Source organism: Coturnix japonica, chromosome 3 (assembly GCF_001577835.2).
Source record: "Coturnix japonica isolate 7356 chromosome 3, Coturnix japonica 2.1, whole genome shotgun sequence".
NCBI classification, from domain to species: domain Eukaryota; kingdom Metazoa; phylum Chordata; class Aves; order Galliformes; family Phasianidae; genus Coturnix; species Coturnix japonica.
This window is the reverse complement of record NC_029518.1, coordinates 80933719-80959332: the sequence shown is the minus strand read 5'-3', so window position 1 is coordinate 80959332 and position 25614 is coordinate 80933719. Positions and strand designations below refer to the sequence as shown.

The window sequence follows — 25614 nt, the reverse complement described above, 5'->3', positions numbered from 1 at the left end:
CACTGCAATCTAATCCTTCAGAGATGCAGTAACTTGCACTTAGAGTTGTGATTGTAGATGCTATTTAAATATCCTTTTGCTTCATGCATAATACTACACATTATTTCATCTTATGTAACTAGTTTTCTTGTGAAGCAGATGTATCAAATATAGATGAGGCTAATCCAAAGGAAAAATGGTCTGTTTTCTGGAGATACAAGTTTGCAGATACCATTATTTCACTAGATGTTATCTAGAGAAATTGTAGTTTTTGTGAGTTGTATTTTATGGATCTTACCCAAACAAATGGCTTATTTCCTTTAGCTGAGAACTTTTAAGGGTAAAGATCACGATGTCTGGCTTAGGCTAGATGAAATCTTTTTAACCAGTTATTTACTACTACAGTTTTACCACTTGCTTTTCCAAATGTTCCTTCACTTTCTTTTTTTTACACTTTATATTGTTTTTCCTTTTTCTAGGCTTTAAAAAATATTGATCTACAGCAAAACCACTGTGAAGTCTTACCTTTTAGTTAAGCTATTTAAGATAGTAGTCTCAAGGAAATTTCTTTATCACCTATTGTTATTTATGCTGATCTAAACTGGATATCACACATGGGTTCAGTACTAGTAGATTGCTTACATGAATACACACCCCTGAGAGATCTTCCATGTCCCTTTTTTCTGAAGTCTGATTTTAACTCCTTTTGCTACTTGAAGGACATTTAACGTGTGAAGAAATAAAAGGAAACAGGAGAATGTTGGCCCACCTGGCTGCCTTAAATGCTAGCTTTAACTTTTCTTTTTTGAGGATGTTGTAATCTTCAGCTTGAGAAGCTGCAGAGGAAGAACTAGCTCAGTGTGACATCTCATGGAAAGCTGCATTCTTCTAACATCAAACAATAAACTAGCTGTTAAAGTATAGTCAGTGGTCAGAATCTCTGTAAAGTACTAATAGCTGACATATATCGGTTTATCCCCTGGTCATGGGACAGGAATATCTTCCAAGAAAAAGGTCTATTTTATTTAAAGGCATTCATGCATTCCAGGCTGCCATTGTTATCTATGCCACTGGACATATAGGGCAAATTGTATTGGACTTGGAGGTTTGATAACCTTAAGTGCTTTCATCTTCCTTTCAGATACTCACAATCCACATCAGTGACTGCCTACATACTAAAAATATGCTAAATAATAAGTTAACTATTAACTAACCCTTAAACTAGCATATTTACTAGATCAAATAACTTTTCAACACATACTGTGTATTTCAGGCATCCTACCTTCTTTTCCTGTGCAGAGTTAGGAAATGTTAAGGTGTAGATTCCACTTGTTGTGAGTCCAGATTTGAAAGCTTCAGCACAGTCTTTGAAGCTGATTTGCTCCTCTTTAGCTATGAAGTTGTTCTTAGCTGCTAAAATGCAATAAAGAGAGATAATTAAAATTTACTAATGGTCAGTTATGTAGTCAGCCTATAGCTTTGCCGTTCCAAACATATGCCTGGTCCTGAAGAAAATGACAAGTTACTAATTATGATTTACATTATATTACTAAGAGATTTTATTCCAAGATCAAGCACCGTTGCTTGACATGTTGAAAAGTGATAACACTTACTAATATGCTGAGTAAAAAAACTTAGGTTATAATATCTCCTTCAGTTTAGCATTTCCAGCTCCCATTACCTTTGCATTTGCAACTACCACTTGCATTAACTACTATTACAAATATATCTAAGTAGCAACTTATTATATTGATATGTGGACAGTATACCAAAATAGTGAAATCTATTGTAGGAATTATTAAATCTTTTATAATACAGCTGACTGAGTGGAGGAACTACTCCAATTTTAGCTAGGCTTTTGCCCCTTGCTGAGCAGAAATGACTTTGTACCAAACTGAAGCTTGGCACTTCAGGCCAACCCACTCCTGAAACATCCCTTCTGGAATTCATTTCTGTAACAGATATATTTTAATATCACTAAGCCGTCTTGTTTTACAGAGCATCTTTTTGTTCAGCTCTTTATTAACTATGAAGGTTGGAATTTCCTGACATTTAGCCTGCTGACTGATATTTCATATTTGACCCTTCAGAGATTGGTTTTGTGTATTTTCCATTTTAATCTAACAAACACAGCCAGTTAGTACAAAGCTCTAGTTGCTATATAAGTATGTGCATGTATTATAGTGGCTTAATATTATGTTCTCTTTGGCTCACTTATTCATCATTTACCTGTTTTCATGCTTTGCCTTAAATACAAAAATAACACATTCAGTGTTTTAATTGCTTTTCCACACTCCATTGTTTGTAAACTGTCTTAGAAGCTTTCCCTGCTCATTTTGTCTTTTTGGCAAACATTCATTATTTTTTCCACTCCAGCTTTAATGGTGGTGTAGCCAACATGACTTTGACTTGTTTACTTATTTGTGCTCTAGCACAGCAGATAACATCAGCAGATAACGTGTACAGCTTTGCTAACGGTATTTAAGGGAATAGTGCCAGTTATTAACTCACACATATGGAAAAGAAAAAAAAAAGTTGGGATTTCACTTTGCCTAGGAAAACCTACAACATCATATTACTAAATACTTTTTAAAGTGAGGCTTTAAAGGACTTTACTTTTTAAAAGGAGTACTTTCAAACACCTGTTTCCTTTTTTGATCCAACCAGAGTAATGCAGTATAGTCCACTAATACTGTCTTTTAAGTTGCAATAAGTATATAAGAAATTTCCTGGTATTTAATTTTAAATTCCTTTTTTTTTTTTTTGGAGGTGGCTTGTGGATTTCTGGTCCAGATAGCTTTACAGGCAAGCATAACAGATTCATTACTCTTTTATATAGCACATCTCTAACTTCTACATTTGTCAGAGTTCCATATTGGACATGAAGTGCAAGATAAGAAATTTGTTAATATGTTTAACATTTATCATAACTTTCACCAACCATAGATTTTGTGGTTTTTAATGGAGGCTGTGAACCTGCATAAATGTGGAACCTATGCTTTGCTATAGGACTGCCAAGAATATGAGGAGAGGGGTTATTGCCTATAAAATTTGTTATGCTGAGTGATTTCTTTTAGAATGAGTAGGGAAGCTTCACTTTAAGTCTGGAGGTTCTACTACTCAGGGCTGGTTGTTTCTGTGGTCTGGGCCGTACATAGGTGCTAATAACTGCACCAGTGCCTATTATTTTGCCTTTAGCAGTCATTATAAATTGTCCATTCTTTAATCAAGTCTATGTACGTTGAACAGTGAGAAGTGACAAAACCAGTATTTGTAAGCCAGGAATAAAAGCTACAAGCCTGTATCATGTGTACTAGCCTAGATATGTGGTCAAGGGAAAGTCACTGCCATATGAGATGAATGATATCTGGAATTGCTGTTGTTTGCTGAACTATTGGAGAGCTGAGTAGGCATAAGGGTATGAATCACAGAAGATGAGCAAGATAATGAAAACAAACCATATAAATGATTTTTGTTGTTGGGTATTTTTCCCAGAAAAATAAGTCAGTTAACTCAAATGCAGAATTTAAGGCAAAAAAAAAGTACATTTTTTGAGAAACAGAAGAATGGAAAAACTGGTCATTAAGCTGAGTTTGTATTGTACACAAGCTAGGGAAGGTCACTCAAATTGATGTCTGTGTGCTTTCACTTACAGTTTGGTGTAGATATCATAGTAAGTAAGTTATGAACAGTCTCCATCAAGTCGTGTTGCTGTTTTTGCAGAACAGAGTTGTTTACTGTAGCTGTAACTAACTGCTTTTCTAGTTCTTCTATAATGGAATTCTGTCTGGCTACTAGGACTTGAAGCTGATCTTTTTCATCTTTTATTGACTTCAGCTGAAGTGTGTGCTTGTCTTCCATTTCAAGAACTCTTTTTTCTAGAAAGCTAAATAAAAGGTTACAATTAGGACCTTGGGAAACAATTCTGATGTAAAAAGTATTAAACCTGTTGCAAGTATGCTTTAATTTATTATAGAACTCATTAGTACATAAATGAACAATATTATCTAGTACAGTTGTATCATAAGCTTTTGAAGTGTATCAGTTAAGTCTTTTCAAATATGTATTATAGTAATTATTATACTTATATAAACATTAAATAAATTATGCAATTTCTTATACAAGAAATTTGAAAATTGTCAAAGTTTCAGTAAAAAATAAAAATTTCTACATTGAGGTTTAAAAAAAAACCAACAGACACAATAAATATAGTTCTAAAGCCAGTAAAAGCACATAAGCACTTCTAAAAGTACACAAAGGAATATCATTTTATCAAACTGATAGGCTGCTTACCTGTTTTTTTCTTGTAATTTAGTTATCTCGTTGGTCTGAACAGAAATCTGTCTTTCTAGTTTATTTGTTGAAAGGGAATGTTCCAAAAGCTGAAGTTCAAGTCTGGTTGTCTGATTTAGTACCTAAATAAAATATATAAAAGTATTTGAAAATCAAGATGCATCTTTTAAACCAACTGTAATTTCTCTATATTGTGAAGTTGTGTGTAAACTTATAATGCAAAAGTTGTCTTCTGAACATTTAATTTAGGTACAAATATCTCAGAATTAGAATGAAGAAGAATACACGGGTTTCCACTTATGTTGTTGTTCCACTACCATTTATCACTGGGAGTGTTTCAGTAATATGCTGCATTTTGACCAATGATTGAGAGTTACTGTTTACACTAGTTTTACTGTTAAACCTTCTGTTGTGTTATAAAGCTCTTCTTTCATTACTGGAACTGTTAAGGTTGTTAATCAAAAAATAATGAGTTGTTTTCTCCACCTATTGTAGAAAGAAAACAATTTGCGTATCTCTCACTAGTGGAAATCTTGGCCCAGTCCTCTAAAACCATTAGTTCACTCTTAGCTATTTTCCTTAATCCCAAATTATATTCTAAGGTGTTTAGCATTAGGCCACATTTGTCAAGTAATTCCTTGTGTTTTAATATCACCTTTTGTATATGGACTGTTTACTGTCTACATTTATTTGTGTCATTAAAGGAAGAAATTGGGAAGCATGGAAAGTGCTTCTGTTTTGTCCTGGACTGCATTACTTTGAGGCATGTTTTCTAGAAATATGTTCTCATTGTTTTAGAACAGCTTTTTTAATTCAGTAAAATTTGGCTTTCATTGGCAGGAAGAATTGATTGCTCATGTCCTTCATGTTAAAGTGTCATTCAGGACATGATTTCACAATTAACTGTAACTGAAAAGTATTGCCAAAAAGTGTCCTTGAGAGAGCAATTGTTCGGTTAATTTCCTTATGTTGTTAATTAAGACCTTCACCCAGCCACCAGTAAATTCCAAGCAGAGAAGGAAAGTCAGTGATGATTTTCTTCCTCTAAGCAGAAAATAACTGAAGAATTTCCATCAAGTCATTACTGTGAATAAATACATTCTCTCATCGTGTGCAAAATACTGGGCTTCCCAATAAGAAAGTTGAATTCACATCTGTGAACTATGAACAGTTTATCAAGCAATTCTCAAAGGCTTATGTTAGGTTTAAAAGTATATTTGTACTCACTGGATGAGTTCTACAGATAGTAAAACGCCTAGCAAGGGTTTTAGGTATTATACAGGGTTTTATGTGTTAGTTACATAATAAATTATGTGCTACACAATGTATTCGCTTGTCTGGAGTTTACACACACATAACTTTCCTACCATGTTAGCAAAACTACAAATACACAACATTCTGCATTGATTAGATTTGTCCTCGTCTTTAAAAGTAGAACATAATAAGAACTTGCATTCTATTTCACATAAAGTCTTATTGTAGTTAATACTTTTCAATTGAAGATAAATCTTTCGATGTTTTTGTTGTTTGAAATTGTTCAGAGATTAATATGCTGTAGGCAGGTTTACTTTAATATAAAAAAAAATCTTTAAAAATCACATTTTTTATTTATAAGAATTTTTTTAAAACACAAAAGAAAATTCAAACAAAACAGTTTAGTAAATGGAACAAAGGCAGAGTGGGAAGGAACTGTGTTTGCTAAGATCTGGTGGTAAGAGGTGAGTACTGAAGAGCTATACAACAAGAGTTGTATAAAAGCATACCGTTACCAAAGTGTATGCTTAAACCTATGGTAGAACTTTAAAGAACATTATCTTTGAAGATGGATGTAACTACTGTCTTGCCAGACAGTCTTCAAATCCTTCCATAACAGAACTCTTTCATGTTACCAAATATTTATTTTTTCTTAAGCTGGGTAGAGCTGTTGATGATAATCATAGAAGATGCCATGTTGGATGGGACCTACAAGGATCACCGTGTCCAACTCCTGGCATATGAATGAAAAGATTAAATATTTTCAAAGCCCAATGAAAAGAGATGCTTTGAGGTTTAAGATTAGAACATTTTTGAAGAGAAAAAAAATATATATGGCTACTCTAATGGATTGTGGATGGCACAAACAAATGTCAAAAATCACTTTTATCACCAGCAACATTAAGGAAGACATATTCCCTACAGATTTCCCTCCAGCTCCCTGCTCATGTCAGCGCTGACTCTGCATCTGCACAAAAGTTTCCTGGAACAGGTTGCCCAGCCAAGGAGGTTGTGGATGCCCTGCCCCTGGATGCATTCAAGGCCAGGCTGGATGTGGCACTGAGCAGCCTGGTGGATTGAAACTAGATGATCTTTGAGGTCTTTTCCAGCCCAGACCATTCTACTATTCTATGATTCCTAAGCTGTGGGCTTTTCCGAGCTACCTGGACAACTGCATCAACAACTCCACACATATCTCTCTCTGTGATGTGTGTATCTTATCTTATTACTGTTAGGACATAGGAGAAGTAACAGAGGTACAGGTGCTTGCACTGGGAAAAGAAGGACCTTATATTGGAGTGTGATTATGATTTTCAGAGGATCAGAAAAACAATGTTAGAATGGATCTGAGGCTCCTTTGGCACAGTTACAAGCCCAGAGTCTGGCAATAACCAAAAATACCCAGTAATAATAACCTGTTAGTCCAGACAATTGAACCACAGTGGTGATGCTCCAACACAAATCAGTATTTGCACATGTAAAGACAAACATGTATCCATACAGGATACTTTCATTTTTACATAATGATTGACTTCCAATTGTTGAACTGCATAGTGTAACACTAAACTGTGTTAAATGTCGTTACAGGAGTTTGGGGAGCAGAAGCATTTTTAGTTTGAAATCTTTACTTACTTGTGCTTCAACATCTGTTAATTTGCGGGTCTGCTCAGCTGTTTGATTTAGTAAGTTTGTGCCTATTTCAATCATTACTGCAGTCTGGTTCTGCACTGCAGTTTGCTGGATCTCTACCATTTCTTTCTTCATACTGTCTTGGATGTAATTCTCAAGCTACATGGGAAAGGAAAAAAAGAAGATAGTTGCATTCTTTAAATGTTGGAAGGGGGGTGGTAGTACAGTAAGCCTGCTGTCTGCCTTGCTAAACAAATTTGTTTTTTGTCCTTGTCTGTTTTACATTTCTGTGAAGCTTCCCAACATTAAGCTCTGCCAGAGGAAGGGCAAAGATGACAAGGAATGTGTGACCATCTATTTTCTAAAGGCAGGAACACAGATTTGCTGAAGGTAGCTAGAACTCAGCGGTGAGAATGCTTGCAGACACTGGGAACTTCTTTTATGGTAGTGCTCCCACCATTGTAACCACCAGAGTAGCTTCACCAGCTTTGGCAGCGATGGGAATTTTTTAGAAGACAAAAGCTTTGCAGTTTAGTCATCTTCCTGTATCCAGACTCAAATATTTTCAAGAGCATTTTTCATCACCCAACTTGATGTCAGAGAAGGGGTCGAATGTCATTTAACACTGATGTGCGTATTTTTATCACAGAAACTTTCAAATAAAGACATGAAACAGTAGGAAAACCCATAAATACTTTAAATGCTTATTATTTTGGAATGTAAAAACTGTCTAAAATACTTGATTCCAAAGTTATTTCAATGACTAAACTAATGAGGTTTTTGGTAGTCACTTTATAGAGGAATATGTTGCTTTCAAAGAAAGCAAGGAGGAATTTCAGTTAGCATTTCATGAAATCTTTCTTCCCATATGTCTGGGTTATCCAAAACAATCTCATTTTTCTCCATGCTTCTTTAAAATCATGTTCTTGATAACTCTGCAAATATTTCATAATCCATTAATGAGTCATTTCCTTATCTTTAAACTCTGTTCAAAATACAGGCTATCTAATCTATTTATTTTTTTAATTGCTGTTGACAGGAAATTTCTAGAATTAAGCTTCTACCTGAAATATCAGTGATCCCATATTTCTGCTACTACAAATGTTCAGAGCTATGAGCCTAAATTACTTCTCTTTGTCAGGAGTTTCATTCAGAGGGGATGGTTTCAAGCTGCAGCAGGGGAGATTCAGGCTGGACATAAGGAAGTATTACTTCTCAGAAAGGGTGGTCAGGCATTGGAATGGACTGCCCAGGGATGTGGTGGAGTCACCAGCCCTGGATGTTGTGTTGAGGGACATGTTTTAGTGGGAGCTATTGGTAATAGGTTGGACTGGATGATCTTTTAGGTCTTTTCCAACCTTGGTGATTCTGTGATTCTGTGAGTTAGGCTACAGCTGTAAGAAACAAATTCTTTTTCACAATATCATTCTAGTTAGCTTTTCTGAATTATGGGCTTTACTTCTAGGGATTCAGTGCTTTTTCTTCAGAATCTAGTGAATATATTCTTAAAAGCATTAGGAAATCTGAATCTACATTCATATGCCTACACTCAAAGTAAAATCTGTCTTTAAAAAAAAACAAGGAAATGAAACCTTGCTGGTAAAAATGAGCAATTTTGGCAGACAAATCCACCAAATAGGGACTGTGGTAGCTGTGGAAATCACAAAGTATCCTTTTAAAATGTGGGAATTGTAAATCTGTGTGAGAAAAATTAAAAAATAATTTCTGACAAGATATGAGATCTGTAAACAAGTTTAAAAAAAGTAGCTGAAGTTAAAATTTGCAACTTACTGGAGTTGAAGTAAGCAGAAGTATTTCAAAACAGTAATTTTAAGAATCCCATTTGCTGAAGGGTCATTTTTTTGTCTATCCTTTAGTGCTTTCTGGGGACACTCAATCTAAGACAAGTTGCAAAGTAATCCATGTATGCACTGCTGTTAACCATAATCACTTAATACAAGGCTGAATAACAGATTTGGCTTTCAAATGTCTTGGTATGGATTTTGTTGTCTGTGCAACACATTGCAAGAGTTCTTTGAGGCGGGAAGGTGATAGGGAAGATTGAGTCTGGGGGAACATGGAGAAATGGATTCCTTTTTGAACTCCTGTCTCTCTGATATCCTAAAAATGAGCCAGCTTGATAGCTTACCTGTATCCATTATTCATGAAATAAATACTGCTCTTGTTGATCATTTCTTGGAGCTAGATCTTTAAGTAAACTTTTTCATAGTATAGTATAGTTACTGAATACTGAGTTATTTCCTTTACATTTTAATACAACTAAAATTTGACTTTGGATGCTGTTGTACTGACAAAAATAAGTGCCTAAACACTGAGTTTACAGCTCTTTTTCTTCAGGGATGACACATAAGATCACTCTAACATCATTTGAACAAGAGAACATGTTGTTACAAAGAAGATGCTAGTAAATAACAAATAGGTAGCATGTATGCTTCCTTTAAATTCAACATTATTTTGTTTTTGTCCAATATGACCAGGCTTATAAAACACTATTTGTTTGTTCACTCCATTCTCTAAACTCTAGTGAACTGCAATGCACAACAGAAATTTCTGACTTGGCACAAGCTTTGACCCATATCTGTTAAAAAGCTGCTGCATTTACCACCCAGCTATACTACAAGGGTTGAGTAGTTAGCATTTTACAAGTGGCCTTTAGGCAATGCTAGGTGTTCTTTTATTACAACACTTTTGAATGCTAAAACTCAGGGTACCATCAACTGATTTGGAGCATGATAATTTAATGTGGCTATCTTCAGTTTTCATCATACTATGGCAGTTCAAGTTCTTCCCTGTTTTCCTTTTACTCCTAAATATTCCTCATTTTCAAAAGCCGCCCTGCCAGAGACACATCTAGTTTGATCAAATATGGTAGAATTTTAAACCTGAGTACATTACATTATAGTGATAATTTTAATACTAAAGCAAACCAATTTTTAGTGCAACGTAGTTTAATGAGTTGTACAAGAATATGAAGGCTTTTAGATAAAAATATATAATTCCTCACCAAAGTTAGATGGTGCTTCATAAAGACTGAGAACAATTAATATGTCTCATCTGAAGGTGCTGCAACATGGGGATTAAACAGTTTGAGCCATGATTAACTTTAGAAACTGAAACTACACAGTTGGATGTCATTATGGACATCTTGGAAAAGACCTTTAATATAAATGTACTTCTGTTAAATGAAAATGAAGGGAAATCTCCAGAATTAGAATACATTTGATTTGCTTCAGTACAACATACATTTCCGATATGAAAAAGTATTGAAAATATCATTGTCTTTTTTAATTTAGGGGGGGAAAAAATAAAAAGCCCATAATAGAAACAAAGCAATAAATAGTTCAACAGAGTTATCAGAGCTTTGATTCTTTTCCACTTCATTGAAAGTAAATTATTTCAATAAGTAGTTGTGAATATTTAAACCTCATTCTTGAAGGTTGGTTTCCTGTTCATTGCAGGCAGAGGTCAAAATGAGAATCTGAGCAAGGCTGTATCTTCAAATAAGGTTACAGAATTGCAAGGCTTCTTTGAAAAATGTTATCACTGGGTTATTCCAAAACCTACTACTAGAAAATGAGTTAATTCTGGGCTTAAAGGTAAGGTAAACAAGTTAAGGTAGGCTTAGGCAATTCCCTAGCTAAAGCTCAGAGCTGTAAGGTTGTTCTGATTACAGTACACAGAACCTTTGATTACAGTTTAAGGCATCTGGCAGTTCTGGTTGCAAGATTTTAAATCCTTTGTCACTGTGCTTTCAACTTTACAAAGCAGTCTTGTTTAGGTACACAGATCTGCATCTTTGTATTTTATCTTATTTGAATATCCTTAAGTCTATTGCCACATATCTAAACACTGTCATCTGTTTTTTCCAAATTACATATCATGAATGTGATGCATGCTAAACCTCTGAAGTATTCTCTTGGCTAAAGCTTAACAGTTTGTCTTCAAATCTGTTTTCAAACTGAAAAATGTTGAATAGACAATTTAAGGAATATGGTATTAGTGTGTACTTGGAAGCACAAAATATGAGCATCAAAAGAGATTTATTTTAATGTTTGTGGCCAGTTTCATTATCTGGCTCATTTACTCTAATTTAAAGCAACATGAATCATTGAAGTGATATGGATCTATTAAGTGCTTTTTTTCTCCCTAAAAATCCTACAAAGCATAACTTCATAAACCCTTCCTTTTCTTTCCTTTATATTCCCTAATCCTTTCCTAAAATTGTGCATTCTCTGAATACACGTATCATGAAAAAATCTCTTAACTTTGAATAGATGTATGCACTCATCTCTCCTGATTTATAGTTCTTCTTCATACAATATGAAAGTGCAGAAATTGAAAGTTTTTACACCTACACTTTTTGGTTTTGTTAGGGGCTGTTTTTATTTATTTGTTTTAGTGGCAGGTGCTTGCTTTCATCTCCTAATATGAATACAGGAATTATTAGTGGGATCCTCTCCCACTGCTCTTAACAAAAGCAGCACATATTGCTATTGCATACTCTCAAAATGGAAGGCCATTGTGCTCTCTTGAAAGTGAGTGGAAGAATATTGCAATATATGCTTTTCTTAAGGCAGCTGTGGCTGAATTTCACCACTAACACTAAGGACTCACAGCTATTTTGAAAGACAGCAGTTCTTTGTGGCATGCATCTTTGCAGAGTGCTCTTTATCAGCTCCTGCCAAGAAGTCTGTTTCCTTTATGAGCAGTAGCGCGGTCAGAATTACTGAATGAGGGAGAATGGCTTGGGTCATTGACAAGAAGAAAGGGCACAGGAATGAAATGTTCCAGCTCCTGTCCAACAGTTTAGGAGCACGGCAGTTTGGTTCATGCTGTATGTCTTCTACAATATTTTGCTTCAATTTGGAAGGTCACCATGAATTATTTGCCAGGTTTCCTTTCCTAACTAATTCTTTATGTAAAGATTGTTGTTGATTTCTTCTTAATTCAGTGAACTATAAGGCTTTAGAGTTAATACATGTTAACCTTCACTGTGTGACAGTTACTTTGTAGTAAATGATGAAACCTAATAGCTGATTCTTACTGCTGTATCTTTCTTCAGAAAATCAGTAAGTACAGTCAAAAAAAAACAAAAAAAAAAAACAAAAAAAAAACAACAAAAAAAAACACCCAAACTCTTTCAGTACCTAATCTGAAAGAAAGAATTGCTTTTTAGTTGAGATTCAGAGTGTAGTGATTGCAGAGAATGTCATGTGATGAAGTGACCAAGGGATGGAGCCTATGTAAGTCATCCACATTTGATAGTGTTGTGGTGATGGTTGTTGATTTGGTGTGGGGGATTCTTTTCTGATCATGCAAGTGAAACTTGTGAAAATTATGTGACAAATATATATTTCAGTGATAATTCTTTGCTTTTCAGTGGTTCATCATGGGATTTTGTTTAATGAAACATTTTAAATGCTTTGTTAAGTCTTTGGCTGGCACGTATTCTTGAAAGAAGCAAATATTTTTAAAAAAATGAAAGCACAGAGGGAAAAAAAGCATGTCTTTCAAAATATGCTTAAATTAGAAAAGCAGCTGGGAAATAAAATGTAAATTTATTTAAGGTTTGAAATATAGTTATGGCTACATATTTTTAGAGAGACAAAATTCTCTAAGGATATCAATTTGGGGTTGTCATGCTTCAGGATTTCAGATCATACAAGATCTTAAAATTTGCTTGAAATACTTCAGCTAACCTGCCAAAAGATGTATTAGAGTACATTCCAAAACATTACTTTTATAGCCAAGGTTGTCTGTCTTACTTTTTATAAGCTTTAAATTGGCAGGAAAGAAAAGACAACATGTAGAGTATGTGTTAGCAGAAATTTGTTTTCAGACTGTTGGGAGAGGTTTGTGAAGAGCCATTTAAATGAAGAGCCTTCCCGATTGCTGTTATACAGTTTGTGTCCACATTACAGAATGATTTTCCAAAGAATCAGTAAATTATTTGTACATTTTCTAGACACTTACTATTTTTTTTTCAATTAAAGTTATAAATGAGTTCTTAGTTTTGCTCTTTGCTGCCAAATGATTAGTCTATACAAATGAAATTCTTGGCAGAAATTTCAGCTATATGAATATATATTCCTTCTTTTCTAAATGTCACCCCATAGTTATGGAAGAAATAGTACCAGCCACTTGTTTCATATTATTGAATTTGTCTGTTACTGGCACAAATGGTCTTTCTGTATAAAGCTTGGTGATTTCTTTTTAATGTTTATAATCCAATTGTGTCAATTGTAGTGTTTATTTTCAGAAAGAGTGATAGTATTAATCATGACTTTCTACCCAGTGCTGTATCCACTGGAAGAAGCAGGTAGATGACTGGAGCAGCACGATCATTTGCGTAATTCCTGTGTTCATTAGAATCTATCAAGATCTGATCTTTTTTTCCTTGAATCAAATGCAGGTTGCTGAATTAAATAATTTTCTACTTGGAAGGGCATCCTCTGTAGATCTGAGAAAGTTCCAAAAGCATATGTTTTTGGGCTTTCTTACAAACTGTCTAATGAAAACTGAAGATCATCTTTACTTTTTTTGTAATGCATTCTTTCTAATACCATACCTGCTAGTAGAAATATCAAGGAGGTCAAAATTTATCTGACCTCATACCTCAGCAGCCCTACATTTGAATCAGCAAAATCTTGCATGAAAAATATCTTTAGCCACATAAACTCAGCAACTGCTCTGTGTGATGTATGAAGCGCAGCTGCATTTGATGAAGTTCCTTCTAAAAGGCGATTGCTGGCCAATGCCTTCATGCTCCAAACATGTTCCTTGCTTGTTCTTGAAATGGCTCTCGTTTATGTCACTGGACTGTTCAACTAAGCATGCATGCACTAACCTAAGGAAAAAAAATGGGACGATAAGGGGACAACGAGCAATTATAGGAGACCATTTTTTAAGTATGCATTGAAGCAACAATGTTTGACATATATTGAGGTGTCAAAAGCTTTTGTTATTTGTCCTACATCCCTACTAAAATGTCCCAGCTTTCATACTTGTTTTCAAAATCTATCAATGTTGCTACTGCTTATAGTTAGGAAGAGGGGGGAAAAAAAGAGGAACCACTGTGCCTTCTAAGACTCATCTTGATAGACTTAAGGAAAAATATTTTAAAAGGCATTGCATCAATCAACATCAATCAGATCTTCAGCTATTTTAAATTAGCCTTTATTAAAATGAAACAGTTTTCTAGAAGTCAGATATCAACTTCAGTAGCCTCTGACTTTTGGGGAAAGCAGTGCCCTGCAGAAGAAAAAAGTTCCTGTGTCTGGAAAGTGGACATTTCATTTCCTTCCCTAGTGCAGGAAGTCCCTATGGACTATTTGCTGTTTCTCAGGGGAGGGAAAACAAAAATCTTTTGGGAATGTATATTGGAATGCTTGAGATGTCTCTTTGGTATTAGCTTTTTACATGCTCCATTGAGCATGTCAGCCTCTCCAGACCTCCAGCTAAGATTTTTCTCTTATCTCATTTTCCTGTCAGCAGACAGAAGGTGAAAGTAACATCATAAATGATTACTAGCTGAACGTGAACTGTGATTTATTAGAAAAAAATTAAAATTAAAACTGTGTAAATAAAATACAAAAGATTTAAATGCTAACTCTTAGAATAGAAATAAATTATATGCAGAGATGATTCTGTTAATGCCATTTATGGACTTATTAAGTTAATCAGATGCAAGAATATATTTTATATAGGGTGAGGTGTTTATCAAGCATTTATATTTTCCATCAAAGCGTAAAAAATCCAACTTTCTTTGGGAATAATTACTTGAATAAAAAATAAATATTTCATTAATATAGTAAAAGACTAAATGCATGAAGGGCCTCTATCATCTCCACAAATCTCAATAGAGAATTACTTTTATTATGTATTCTTGACTGAAAGTATTTTGTACCAAACAGTGAAGGGTATTACAGCATAATCATACATTCTACTGCATATTTTGAAATAACTACAACAGCCACAATTGAAATCATGACCTCAAAAAAAAAAAAAAAAAAAAAAGTATCTAGGGAAAGGGGAGAAAGGGAAGAGGCACTGAGATCTGAAACTACCCCAAGGGTAAACTTAAAATCATAGAATACCCCAAGTTGAAAGGGTAATAATCATCATATCACAGAATCATGGAATCACAAGGTTGGAAAGGACCTACAAGATCATCCAGTCCAACCGTCTTCCCATTACCGTAGCTACAGAGAACCACTAAACCAGATCCTGTAGCTCCTCATCCAGGTGCCTCTTGAACACTGCCAGGGATGGCGACTCCACCGCCTCCCTGGGCAGCCATTCCAGTGCCTGACCACTCTCTGAGAGAAAAAGTTCTTTCTTATGTCTAATCTAAACCTCCTCTGGTACAACTTGCAGCCATTTCCTCGGGTTCTGTTTGTTGCGTGGGAGAAGAGGCCAAGCCCTTCCTCATCACAGCCTCCCTTCAGGAAGTTGTAGAGTGTAATGAGGTCTCCCCTGAGCCTCCTCTTCTCCAGGCTAAATGATCCCAGCTCTCTGAGCTGCTTCCCATAGGACTTGTGCTCCAGACCCCTCACCAGTTTCATTGCCCTTCTGTGGACACGTTCCAGGGCCTCAATGTCTTTCTTGTAATGAGGAGCCCAAAACTGAACACAGTACTCAAGATGTGGCCACACCAGTGCTGAGTACAGGGGGATGATCACCTCTCTACTCCTACTGGTCACACTATTTCTTATACAGGCCAGGATGCTGTTGGCCCTCTTGGCCACCTGGGCAAGAGATGATGATCATCAAGTCCAGCTTTCAGAAGTTGAGCTCCCAAGACTCCATACCCTGATCCTGCTTTGCACAGCTGATGCCTCACTACTGCTCTCTTAACTGTAGATTTGTTTTCAGGTAGTTTGTAACTTGGAGGATGACATTAGGTGCTTTGTACTACCAGTGAAGCATACATGTTTTATGGCACATAGATAAGCATTTTGTACCAAATGTAAATAAAATCACGAACATATTGTGGATTCAAAAAAATGTTGCTAATAGAAACTATGTATTCATCTGGACAAATCTTTTAATAATCTGAATTTCTTTGCAGGTAAAGAAATAATTTTGAAGTAAAATTTAACAACAGTTTCTTCAGACCTAACCCCAACTATTTGGTGATTAACCATTCTCATGAAGATTTACAGATGGTCATCAGGGCAGTAATCTAAGATTCTGAATCACTGTTCTTCAAGATCACAGCTAAATGATATTTCTTTTAGAAATCAGGGAAGGAATTCATAAAGTTCCCACTAGTCTAAAAATAAAGAAGAAATAAATAAATAGTCTGAGTCATGAATGGCATTTTGCCGAAGTTCAGTAGCACTGAAGCCAGGAAGGCATGAAGCCAGTGATGCTTCTGCCATTCACTGAAATGAATATAAATATTCCTCATTATGTGTAACAAGCCACAACAATTCGGGAGCAAGATTCCTTATTTACGAACTGTTTAAGACTTATTGCCAACCCATACTAAATTTTTTTAATACTGGCTTATAGCACTGAACTATAACTTCAAACTTCACAAATTAAATATTCAAACTTTTGAGAGAAAACTCTACAAGTTTTCAGCTGTGTGTTGCATTTGCATGGTACTCTCAGTGAATCAAGACTTCCAGACTGGTGTGAAGATGAAATTCTGGCCTAGAAAATACAAATTTGGGTAAACACAGGTGCTATCCCGGAGCTGAAGTAGTGCTTTTTCATTTTTGTATTTTTTTCCATTCCGTTCCACAGGCAGCAGAAAATGAACTTTCTATTAGGTATGCTGAAGAGACTTTATGAAAATCAAGTAAGCAAAGACTTTTTGCTTTATGAAAAGCAAAGCTACGCAGCTTTATGTACTTTAGAATATTTTTAGGCATTTTGTATCTGGTACAGAGGTTCCTTAATAAGAAACTACTTTTTCTCTCAATTTACAATATCAAATGAAGCCTGTTATGAATTCCCCTTTCATCAAAACAGCTTATTTTACAGAAGAGATCGTGGTGTGATACAACAGTTTTCTGAGGAAACATGAAGCAAATTCCTCTTCTTCAAACTCTGCTACTGGGGAAGTGAATGAGAGCTAGGCATTCACAGCTCATTCTCAGCATTGCTTTCTAGGGAAGCAGTCGTCTTGCATTCCACTTCCAACCAGGAGGAAGAATGATTCGGAGTTCAAGGATCAAACTAGTTAGGAAGCTGTGGAATACAATTAGTCCCTTTTGTAAGCTATAAAACTGGGTGTCTCCTTTTTCAAAGAGAACACCTTTCAGCATGAAAAATCATTAGATCTTTTTTTTTATTTTTTATTTTTTTTATTTCACAGATAGAGGAAACTGAAAGCACTTTGAGAAATTTTTAGACTCTGTAGTATATAGAATGCCAAATAAAGTTTAAGGAGGTTTTGGAAGGTTCTCTGAAGATGCCCTGATGATGCTAATAAGAGAGAATCATTCATTTGAGCTGAAGACACGCCAGTTTTCAAATGTTCCAGACTTGAAGATCAGCTGCTGATTTCAGTTTTGAAGGACTGATTTTCCCCACAGAGAATTCACAGGCTGATTTTCCCGTATATTTTCCAAAAAGGGAAAACCTTCATCTCACATGGTTCCATTTGTAAGCCATTTTGCATCTCTGAGACAGGCAGGACAAAGAAGCAAAAAATCTTCCCTCTCCATTGCTTCGATTGCTAATACACTACATGGTCAGGGTATGCTGCTATATCTAAAAAATTGATAAAATTTCTTCCTGAGCCTATAAACTCCTTATTTACCAGACCTGAGCTGTCTGAGAATTTCCCTGCCATTGCTGAGTTACTGGGTCAGGGAAGCAGGACTCCAGAACCAAAATGGACTTGACTGACTATGGTAGCATAGAGTTCTGCCTGAAGGGAAGCTCAGGTGCTCACCTCCACTTAGTTCAAAACCTGAACATCTTGGTTTATTCTGCTCTAATGGTACTTATTTATTTGCCGTTGTTGTTCTGTTAGCGCAGTTAAGAGTCTTGAAAGCAAAAGCTTCTGAGGAATTCCGTGCTTGAAAGATAAAACAGGAAGCTCCTGTGTTAAGAGTGGTCAAACACAAATATTTGGAAAAAAGATCAGTGCTTATAGGCAGTATATTGCAGAAGCAAAATGTAGTGTGTAACATACATGCTTCAGAAAAAAAATATTTTAAATGATGTAATCCCAATAAATAAAAAAATATATATATTTGTTTTTGCCTCAATAGCTTGGTTTATCTATTTGAAAGTAAGCAGTTTAGTTTATTGGAACAGCACCGAGAAGAAAACTTCCTCTTTGTCCTTAGTGCCCTGCAGAGTGCTCAATTAGTGATGGAAGGTCACCTCTTGAGCTGAGTTCCAGTCAGTGCTTCTGAAAGCCTAGAGCCAGACAGCCACCTCTTGGGGCCTTTCAATGAAGACCAGAAACAGGAGCCAGATCCCTAGCTAAACAAACAGTTCTATTGCTATTGATTGTAACAGAAGGGGAGCAGCTTTCAGCAAAAATGGCAGAGAACCAAAGTATGCACTTTAGGCTGGGTATTACATGAGAGGAAGATGTCTGCCTGGGGCGGCCCATTGAAGAGGGAGACTTTTAATGGCACTTTCAGGAGACTTTCTTGGATGCAAGACTGCTCTGAAGATGACCAAGCAGATACAGCAGTGGAAAAAGTACAAGACCGTTGATGCTATGTGTGGCCTCTTAACCAGAGGAGTACGCATGTAGGTGAGAGTTGCAAATAAATTTAACAGTGAAAACAAAACACTCCAGAATTTAAAACATAGTGAAAAGGGAATTCAGACTGTCCAGTCAGGAAGATGAATGGCTTTAAAGAGACAAAAGGGGGGAAAAAAAGAGAAAAAAAAGGATTCAAATCTGAGTAAGTGCAAAATTTTTTGTGTCAGGGATGTGAAAGGCAACTGGGAATTCATAAAGACAATGAGTTACGAAAGAGCTGGAAGAGATGAATTGTCTAATTGGCTCACATGGTGCAGCTGGAGGGAAACCCACTGGGGAAAATGAAGAACTTGACTGGATTAGCCTCTTAGGAAGCTTTATTCCCACAGTGATTTCAGAGGGACAAGAAAATGAAGATGTGCATTTCCTTGTGATTAAACTCATCACCATTGCATTCCTGTTGGTATCCTTACTAGTTAGTCTACGTGAAAAAAAGACTTAGAGCCTGTGTTTGATTTGCTGTTTTATTCCATTAGCAACTTCAAATTGTTTAAAAAGTAACATTTTGCCTTTTAATACAAACAAATTTTTAGATACATAAGATGAAATCTGTTTCACTAAAAAATCAGTGGGAACTTTTCTACATGCCTGGGATTTTGTTTGCTGTCATCAGAGCCTTCTTAAAATAATCAAGTTTAGCCTAACGAAGAAAATGTCAAGACACGGATAAGTTTCTTCTGCAAGTAAATCAAATAAACATGGAAGTGTCAGGAAAAAAAAAAAAAAAAAGGATATTACTAAACTATATTTAAACATTCTCCCGTTGCTGGTAAACTGTAGTTTAACTATTTGTCCTATTCTCTTCTGTCAGAGTCCTTGTTTGTATTTGGTAAGTCTTCAGCAGGGGTCAGATTGTTTATACTTGTTGCAGTTTATAGCTCTCCTAAGGGTTAGGTTATTAGTGCTGAGGTTTACCCTCTCATTACTTGGACTTCGTTTCATCACGTCAGGGTAGTTTTCACAAAGCATTCCCATTAAGGCTCTAGTAACAGTCACATTAAGTTGGATTTGTCTCTTGTTTGTTGATCAGCTGGTTGATATTGTGTTGAGTTGTTGGGTGTTTTTTCTGTGCATTTTTTAAATTGCTACCACTTTGCTGGTAATCATTATATGAGACAGAAAATGCGGCATCACGATGGAAGTTTGACATAAGTGAAAAACACAGCAATAGTTAATATGAGGTCAAAGTCTGAACCTCATCCAAGGAAATGTAGACCTTTTTTAAATTAAAAAAAAAAAAAAAGCCATTTCCTTAAAAGTATAAAGAAATCTAAGATTTTGCCTGTTATAACTCACTTACTTAAGCCAGCTCTTTCCTACTAGACCAATTTAGTTAAAGTTGTATTAAAAAAAGATGCAGGTTGGCGTTACCTTTGAATAGCTGCATTACCCCGTTTATAGCCCATTGTGGGTTGGTTTCGTTTGTTTGTTTGTTTCCGAAGAAGAAAAAAGAAAGCAAAACAGTGGATTTTTTTTCCGTAAGTCTTCACCGGGGAATTTTATTGAATATTAAATGTTTGCAATGGATAGGTTCTCTGTTAATGTAACAGAACAGTATGGTAAACACCTCTGCCACTGTTACATGTATTTTACATGTGATCTGGAGTGTTTGTGATATTCCGATGATGACTTTCGCACAGCTGAGGTAGATGGCCAGTTGGTGGCTGGTGAAGTGTAAAAGTAGGCTATTGCTCATGAATAAGTGGCACGTCGTCTTGAAAGAGCTGCTTTGTATTTCACATTGAATCTTTTGATTCGAGCTAGGATCTTGCAAGCGTTTACCTCTTGTGAATGGGAAATGGGGAGGAAAATTGTTTCAAAGAAAAGCAATTGTACAAAACATTGTTTGTGTTCGAAGGACCTGCAGGAAGTAAATGAAGTGTCTCAGTGTGATCCATACAAGTTCTTCAGAGGAAGACAAAACAAAGATGTTTTTTAGGTGATAGCTATCAAAATTAAACCTCTCAGCACACTCAAATGCCTCAGGACAAGACTACACATCAGGTCATAAGATGAAAGACTTCCATCTGGCGTACTGACGTCAGGTAGCACCTGTGGGGGCTGGGGAGCTGCTAGGGGTAAGGGCTGTGGCTACTGCCCAGGAAACGCACTTCCCACTCAACTGGGTGTCTCCTCATTCCAACACCCTGACAGAATGGAACAAAAGAGCTTTTTTTCTTTCCAGGACCACACATGGCAGGTGCAGACCTGAAAGCATAGCAGTGAAGCTGATCCATGAGATGAAAGACCCCTTAATGCCTGTTTTGTGAAAATGAACAGGTCTACAGACTGTTGTTTGGACTAAGATTATTAAATTGTTCAATCAGGCTGTTATTTTTTCACTAGAGATTTAAAGAAGTTCCCACTGTTTTTAACAGGTTCAGTTTTAATTTATTCAAATATGAGAACTTTAGTTTTTCTCTCTATCAAAAAGTCTTGTTAGGTGGAGTAATAATTAAAGATCAAATATTTGCCTATGTGTGTATCATGTGGTTTCAACAAACAATTTATTCAAAAAGCATAAAGAAGTGTTGCTTCTGAAGTAGCTTAAATGACACCAATTGTGTAATTGATTATGCTGTCCCACGAAAGAATTCTCTAATACACTAGTTTTAACTAGACTAAATGATTCCAGTCATCACATATGCTTTCAGGACACTTTTGAAATGCTATCAGTAGAACTGTAGAATCATAGAATCCTTAGAGCTGGAAGGGACATTTTAAGATCATGTAGTCCAACAGCCCTGCAATAAACAGGGCCACCACAGCTAGATCAGGTTGCCCAGGTCCTGATCCAGCCTCGCCTTGAAAGTCTCCAGAGGTGGGGCATCAACCACATCTCTGGGGAAGCTGTTCCAGGGCCTCACCACTCTCACTGTAAAAGTCTTTTTCCTTATATCCAACCTAAATCTACCCTCCTTATGTTTGAAACCATTTTGTCTTGTTCTATTGCCACAGACCCCGCTAGAGTCTCTGTCCGCTTCTTTCCTGTAGCTCCCCTTTAGATACTGAAAGTCTGCTATCAAGTCACCTCAAAACCTTCTCTTCTCCAGGCTGAACAGCCCCAGCTCTCTCAGCTTGTCCCCGTAGAAGTGCTCCAGTATCTCAATAGTTACATTAATAAAAAGCACTACAGAGTGTAAAATGGAATGCCTCTTCAAGAATTTGACTTGCTAACATTGAGGTAGTTGTGATGTATCTGGCAAAGCTTTTTAATTTCCTCTTGTAATACTTAGATCATGCAGCAAGCTGTTCAACAAAATACTCTGTTAAGCTCTCGGCCACATTACCACAAAACGCTGATTTGAATCTGACCAGAGTTGATGACAAAAAGTTGAAATATTGCTCCCCAGATGATACCCTATATAGTGGTTTTTTTTTGGTTTTTTTTTGGTTTTTTTCTAAAGGCCTGAATACCAATACAAAACTGAAAATATTACAGTTTTGGGGCAAAGTTAAAATACTAGATGATTGGGGTTGACAGGAATCTCTGGAGACAGCTTGATTGTAGAGAAAGTTGATGGCACGCAAGAACTGTGGAGTATTCACTCATCTAGAGAGAGAAATGATTCTCTCCTTACAGAATCTGTGGATTACGTTATTCTGTGAAGGATGCTAGATTTCCATGTTTTTACTAACAGGAGTCAACGGAGAGAAGGTTGTGTATTCTGTCAGTATCTCATTTTTAAGCAGCAAGGCCTTCTTATGACCTCAATAAGCCCTTGGAAGATTATTAGATAAAGTAATTAAGGTTGGTATGGGCAGTATAAAGACAACATGAAAGTTCCTGTAGCTTCCCTCTCTCTTTCCAGAAGTTGAAATGAGGACAGCCAGCCTCTTCATCATGCAAACTGCAGAATGCATTTCCTGAGCTTCATAACCATCATCTCAGCTTTAGGGTTAGTTAACCGGCTGCACTGACAGATGAAAACTAATATGATTTCCAGTAATCATTTGGCCTGGAAAACGTAGTGAGCACTTTATTTTTTTTTAACTTAAGCATATAACCGTATTTTTCTAGGCAGCTTGAAAACCAACACACTGAGTGTTTGCAAGACTATTTAGGTAAGCAATTCCTTTTTTCTCATGAAGTATGAATCTGGATTTTGTAACTTGGGGAATTCTGTGACATTTCCACTAAGCTTGAAACAGACTTTAGATTCACCAAACAGTAGTTGAATTGTACAGAAAAAGCGTGAGTCTTTTTCCTCTGCTCCATTTCCTAGAGATACACCTGCTAAAGGAAATGAAGTGATCACAGTATTTCCAGTTGTAAAGTGCTCTTTCACTTTTTTGGTATGTGTGAGGTTATTTGGTATAATTTGTTCCACTGTGGAATGTGCCATATCTCTAAGGCATTTCTGAGTATTAAATTACAGTGCCATACCTCTGGTTTTTTTCCAGATATTTAACCCTGCCAAATTATCTGATCCTCCTATTATTTTTTCACCTGTAATTTATGTTTTGTTACTTTGAGAAATTCAGATACTAAAATGGCAGGCAAAAATGTGTGTGCTTATCCTAAAGCTTCTCACTCAGTCCCATAGAAATTCCCTTTTTCTTGAAGGTCACACTGATATTTATAGTGCACTGACAAACTGTTTTTTTCAGTGGTTTAGCTGTTATTACCAGTGAGAGATTTACTCGGGTGCGTTTTGACTGCCAACATATTTTCTCAGTGCGATATCCTCATTTCATATACTAGTATATGCAGAGTGTATTTTTTTTCATTCAAGTGCCATCTTTCTCCCATTTTCCCTGAGTGCTTAAGAAAATCTACAGTTTGTCCTGGTATCCGTAAGACTCCCATCCATAACCCTCCTACTGCTAACTGGCTGCCAGAACCCTTATTCTCTGAAGAGCAACTTGCATCTTTTGTTCCATTCTGTCAGGATGTGGGAATGGGAACACCAAACTCAAGGGAAAGGCCATCGGTCCTGATTCAATTATCACTCCTGAGCTGCTGTAACAAATGGGATGTGTAATGTTGATTGGTATATTTTCTATCATCTCTGTAGCATGCTCCACGCTTCTACTATCCACCTACTGTCTCTAGATACTGAGGTTTCTAAACTTTATTCCAAAGCTGCATGCCAGGATAAGGGCTGTGCAGCACGCTAGCTTTTGCAGCTTCTTCAGCAGTACTGATAAATCTGCCTCTTTAAGGGGAATTTCCACTTTTCCATTCCTCTTGCTTTTCTTCCAGGCTCAGAAGACAGACTGAACATACTCTAGGGAGATAATTAAGATAGTCTGAGTCATCTGACAAAATTCTGGGTTTGCTAAAATCCAGAGAAGGATCAGAGAGTGGCACCTCTCTGCCTCAGACCGTAATCTAAGGCTGGAGAGAATATCTTCTAAATCAGCTGGCAGTGTTTTGCATGTCTGTCCCTATAATGGACATACTGGTGCAGAAAGGCTTACGCTGCCCTGCTCCTGCATTTCAGCCAAAGCTAAATCCCATTAACAATAGGTGCAGCAGCAGTTCCTTACATTAAATTATATTAAAAAGATACAAAATAATTAGTGATTTACTGAGTTCCTTTGGCTTACTGTCAAAAGTTTTGTGAACTGAAAAATGTAGAATGTGGTATATTTTCAAAAACACAAATGCTGCAGAGTGAGAATGAGAATAAAATAGAGTCACCGGAGGTACTGATATTCCTATTTTGAAGGTTAGAAATGGTCATCTGTGTCTCTTAGGCAAAATTCAGTTCTAGGCAATCCCTTTGTCACAGTTTGCTTCTTCTGCTCAGGAAGGAATCAAGGAAAAGGTAATAGTTGTTTTTCTTGGTAGACTTGAAGGGGGGGCATGTTGCTGAATTAATTCAAGATGAACAACAAAGAGGGAGCACTAATAAGTTAACTGTCTGTAAAATAAATACTGCTGTGGAATTCAGTCTCTGCAGGAGGTTCTACAACATTCTAGAGAGAGGTTGTACTGTTGAGCTTTGCAGTGTATTTATTGGTTATGCACACAAAGGACTGTCAACTCAAGCATCTCCAGGTTTATTTCCTATACGTGCACTTGAAGGAGCAGAAAACAAAACAACACTTACTGTCAATAATTAATGATGTCTTCCAATTTGCTATCTGGACCAGCCAAAGGTGGTGACCATATTGATAACAAACAGAGCACTTGAAAATCTACTTTGAATGCTAATAAGAGACTGGTTCAGTAAAACAAGCATCTGTCTACCATATTTTTTTCTAATCACATCTTGAAGATTATGAGTTTTCAAGTTCCATTTTTTTCTTGTAGACCTACACAAGAAAATCTCTGCTTCTCTTCAATGGTTTTGTACATTTTCATACCTGTTTCATCAATCTGGTATTTGTGGAATGACACAGAAACAGTCTTTACACCAGTTTTTAAACACATGCAAGAAAAATTTCAAATCTTTTCACAAGAATTTACCTTCAGGAGATGCAACAGTAAACTGCAGAGTCAGATCATCTAAAGTAGCCTGGAAACTTTATCCGGTAATATGTACTATTCTCAAAGTAAAACAGTATTTTCTTTTTCAGTCATGCCAGTGCTCTTGCTTAGCAAATACATAGTTGATATACAGAAACAAGCACTTTTCACATGTAAGTGAAAACAGATGCATCACTTAAGAATGGAATGCAGCCCTTGATTCAGAGTCAGAAACATCTCTTGCGTATTTCAAAATCCAGTGCTTTACATATATTTGTCC

At 36.2% G+C, this 25614-nt stretch overlaps 2 protein-coding genes across 4 annotated transcripts in view; one reads left to right on the top strand and one right to left on the bottom strand.

Moving 5' to 3' along the window:
• MCPH1 (microcephalin 1) overlaps positions 1–25614 on the top strand; it is a 108779-nt gene that overhangs the window by 45970 nt on the left and 37195 nt on the right. The gene's annotated exons all lie outside the window — the stretch shown is intronic.
• Positions 1–25614, bottom strand: part of ANGPT2 (angiopoietin 2) — a 40321-nt gene that overhangs the window by 10691 nt on the left and 4016 nt on the right. Inside the window, exons 2-5 of one of the 3 annotated variants that reach the window (XM_015859296.2) lie at positions 7159–7314; positions 4273–4394; positions 3633–3865; positions 1262–1389 (exon numbers count right to left, since the gene is read on the bottom strand). In XM_015859296.2, coding sequence (XP_015714782.1) covers positions 1262–1389; positions 3633–3865; positions 4273–4394; positions 7159–7314 — 639 coding nt within the window. Of the gene's footprint in view, positions 1–1261; positions 1393–3632; positions 3866–4272; positions 4395–7158; positions 7315–25614 lie in introns of all 3 variants that reach the window. The other 2 variants (XM_015859295.2, XM_015859297.2) reach the window with 2 other exon arrangements.